The 3715-nt window shown below is 28.5% G+C and overlaps 1 protein-coding gene across 1 annotated transcript in view; it reads right to left on the bottom strand.

Annotated features, from left to right (window-relative positions):
* Positions 1-3715, bottom strand: part of LOC108687849 (inhibin beta A chain) — a 16559-nt gene that overhangs the window by 3258 nt on the left and 9586 nt on the right. The window contains exon 3 of the mRNA XM_018193851.1: positions 2768-3150. Coding sequence (XP_018049340.1) covers positions 2768-3150 — 383 coding nt within the window. The remainder of the gene's footprint in view (positions 1-2767; positions 3151-3715) is intronic.

Here is a 3715-nt window from a genome sequence, read left to right as displayed (position 1 = left end):
TATTAATATATAATTATTAATAATTATAATGTTTATTTAATTTATGATATTTTAATTATTTAAGATAACAATAGTTGATAAATTTTTTGAATGAAATGAAATCATTCTTAATAGAATAATTTCATTTCATTCAAATAGAACGAGATGTTTTTAAATTGTTGGCCTTCAAGATTTGACAAATTAATAAATTTTCAGTGTATTAATGATATTTACTATTGGCAATATTTGATATTGTTGGTAAAATTACAAAGAAACGTATAAAGTGATATGTGATTCTCAAAATAGCGAGAGAAAGATATGGCGTCAGCGTTCTCCCCGTCTCTCGCAAAAAAAGAACGAATATAAATCACACTGGCGACACATTTCTTCAGCAGTATGATAATCGGTTGTTACGCATCCGCGCTTCGTGCGAACTGACACAAGCGAGATAAGATTGTCGCGCGATATTTTAGACATAGATAATATTTTTTCATAATCTCTTTCGGTCAACAAGCACATTAATTCTATTATAACAATGCGGATGGGACGAGCAATGTATAATGATAAGAATTAGCTATAATTCCGATAATAACTGTAAATCTTATAATAACTGTAAAGAGTGTAGGTTGTTGATATGAAATGAGAATAAAACAATAATCTTTGGCGATAACGAAAAAATAAATGATGACGTTGAAAAATAAGATAAAAGTATCATGGAATGAATAAAAGAAGATATTTTTAGATTCATAATAAGTAGATAATTATTCTAAAGAATTCGCGACAATATTTCATTGTTTTTAGCCCATTTTTAACGCGAGAACAGTTAGGTAGTTTATTGCAGTAATTAATTGTAGTTTTATTAAAGTTAAACGCGATTATGTCAGATGGTTAGAATATGAACTAATGGAGGAAGCGGATATCGATAACACTGATATATATGTATACATGATAATAAGAGATGATATTAGAGTAAGGATCCTGGCACAGACTCATGTATACTATATAAAGCATAAAAAAATCAATCAATCAGAATCCTTTCTTTCAAGGAAAGAAAGGAAATAAAGGACTTGGATTGATTCATTTTCTTATGCATTATGTGTTGTGCGTTATGTAAGAGTCTGTGCTCGCTTAACTATTGTATATATATATATAATATCGAGAATTTAATTTATCAAGTATCATTTATTACATTTAAGATAAATGTACTATACCAGAAAAAGTTTTAAACATCTATCATTACAAAAAATTAGAAATATAAAATATGTAATTTTTTTATTTAAAAAGAAATTTCTTAAGGGGATGCTGGAGTTATCGACGGAATGTCAATTCGTATTTCTCAAACTATTTCGTTTTCCTAATACAGAATAAAAAATTCTTTTCCAGAATAAAAGAAAAAAATGCAAATACTTTTGGAAAAGTATAAACCAGTATGAAAATCTCTAAAAAATTATAAATTATAGTTTTCTGTTACAATAAATTCTTCTTTCACATATATAAATGAATGCAAGAATATATCCAAACAGAAAGTACTTTCTCATATTTGAATAATTTATAAGAATATTATGAGACCTTCAAATTATGATTTTGAAGCTTATAAGAGAAATGGCTTGAGAAGTATGATTTGAGTGTGCATAATCTCGCATTTATGTGATATATAAGATATAGCAGAACAAGAAATGTATATAATGTTTTAATGATTTACTTAATGTACATAATGTTTTAATTACTATATGTAACATTTCCTTGATGTAAGTAATATTTTATTTGGAATTAAAAATCTATTTTATCGACATTTATTAAGTTCGGTCGTTCAGCATCCCTTTAAAACTCTTGATTTTTTTCTGCATTCTATAAAGGTCACGAATAAAAATAAATTCATGAAAAATTAATAATGCCTAGGAATAAGTATATTCTTTTGATCGCTTAATTTGAAATTGACGGTAATTAATAAACGATAAATAAATATACGTCTTTAATGTGTTTTGATTAAACAAAACTGAATAAAGGAGAAACATAACATGTTGTTCAGCATCCCTTTAAAACTCTTGATTTTTTTCTGCATTCTATAGAGGTCACGAATAAAAATAAATTCATGAAAAATTAATAATGCCTAGAAATAAGTATATTCTTTTGATCGCTTAATTTGAAATTGACGGTTAGTAAACGATAAATAAATATACGTCTTTAATGTGTTTTGATTAAACAAAACTGAATAAAGGAGGAACATAAGTGTTGTTTCATTAGTTGAAAAAGGAATATTCAACAAACAGGCAATCTATTCAAAATACTCTCTTGCATGTATCATATTCCTTCGTAAGAGAATGTGTTTGAGAGTGTCAGAAATAGGCATTAAAATAATAGAATACCTGAAAATGGTCCACTCTCACCATATGAGATGTAAAAGCGGTGAAATACTTTTTTGTAAGAAAGATCTAATTTAAAAAAATTGATGTTAAAAGGTTTACATTTATATTACAAATTATAACATTATTAAATGTTAACTAAGCTTTTTAATAATGTTAGCTTTTACACGTTAATATAACCTGTGAATATAATCGTACAAATTTAATGTATACTATTGTACAAATTATAACTACAATATTAGCAACAATATTAGCTTTCATATATATATATTAATATTATTAATGTTATAATATTATTAATAATTAATATTATTAAATCATTGATATTGCTCGTAAAAAGAAAAAGATGAATCGTGCTAGAAATTTAACTAAAAAGTATAGATCTATTGTATCAAACACGAATGTAAGAGTTGTATTACGCTCACCATGATAACGTTGTTGTATTGGGAACCGCTGATGGTTAAAGATGCGGCCGTGGAGCAGGATCCTCGGCAGAAATACGCGTGATATCCGGTGGGGTGTAAGATCCAGTCGCTCCAGCCGATATCTCTAAAATTAATGTAGAGCTCGTCCCGACAGCACTCCGTCATCTCGGGTAGGCAATTCGAGTGCCTCTTGGGCCTGTTCCGCTGCGGCAACGGCTCCGTGTGGATTACTAGAAACGGCTTCAGAGTCTGTTCAATGGACACAGGCGCTTTATCGTGATCGGTCGAACAGGTTGTGCAGGCTATCTGAATGGAATGGTTCAATCGACGTCGAGCTATCCATTTCTTTACCATAAACTTCATATCTGTCTTTACCCAACCTTCTGAAAGAAAAAAATTAACGATTTTTTTATGTATAGTGTTGTAGAGGAGCCATAAAATTTCATGGAAGTTTATAGAAAATACGACTTATTCCAGACAGTATACATACACTATTGCTTAAAAGTATTTGCCCAATCCTAATTTTTGTATCTTTTTTATATACTTAAATTCCATTCTACTGTACTCCTTTACTTTTTATATATGTAGAATTTAAAATTTTTAAGGAAAATAAAAATTTATCATTATAATTTGCGATATTTTTTAATGAGTAAATTTTATTAAATTTTAAACGTTCAGCAATCGATTTTTACATCTTATGCTGATAGGTATTAAATATTGTTAGAAATTGTTTCGGATATTGTGATATGAAAAAGTTATCTGTTAGTATTCGTATCAAATTTTCGGTAAAAAACCAAGTGCAACGGAGGACAGGTTTGCAAAGAACATGCAATGCAATGGAATAATGAAATTTCAATTTGGTGGAAGATATCTATTACAGTATAGATTTATTTCTGACAAACATGGATTAAAATTGTAAGAGAAGGGAAGGGAAGGGGAAGGAGAGGG

The sequence above is a fragment of the Atta colombica genome, unplaced genomic scaffold, assembly GCF_001594045.1.
Source record: "Atta colombica isolate Treedump-2 unplaced genomic scaffold, Acol1.0 scaffold219, whole genome shotgun sequence".
Classification (NCBI taxonomy): Eukaryota; Metazoa; Arthropoda; class Insecta; order Hymenoptera; family Formicidae; genus Atta; species Atta colombica.
This window is presented reverse-complemented; position numbering and strand designations above follow the sequence as displayed.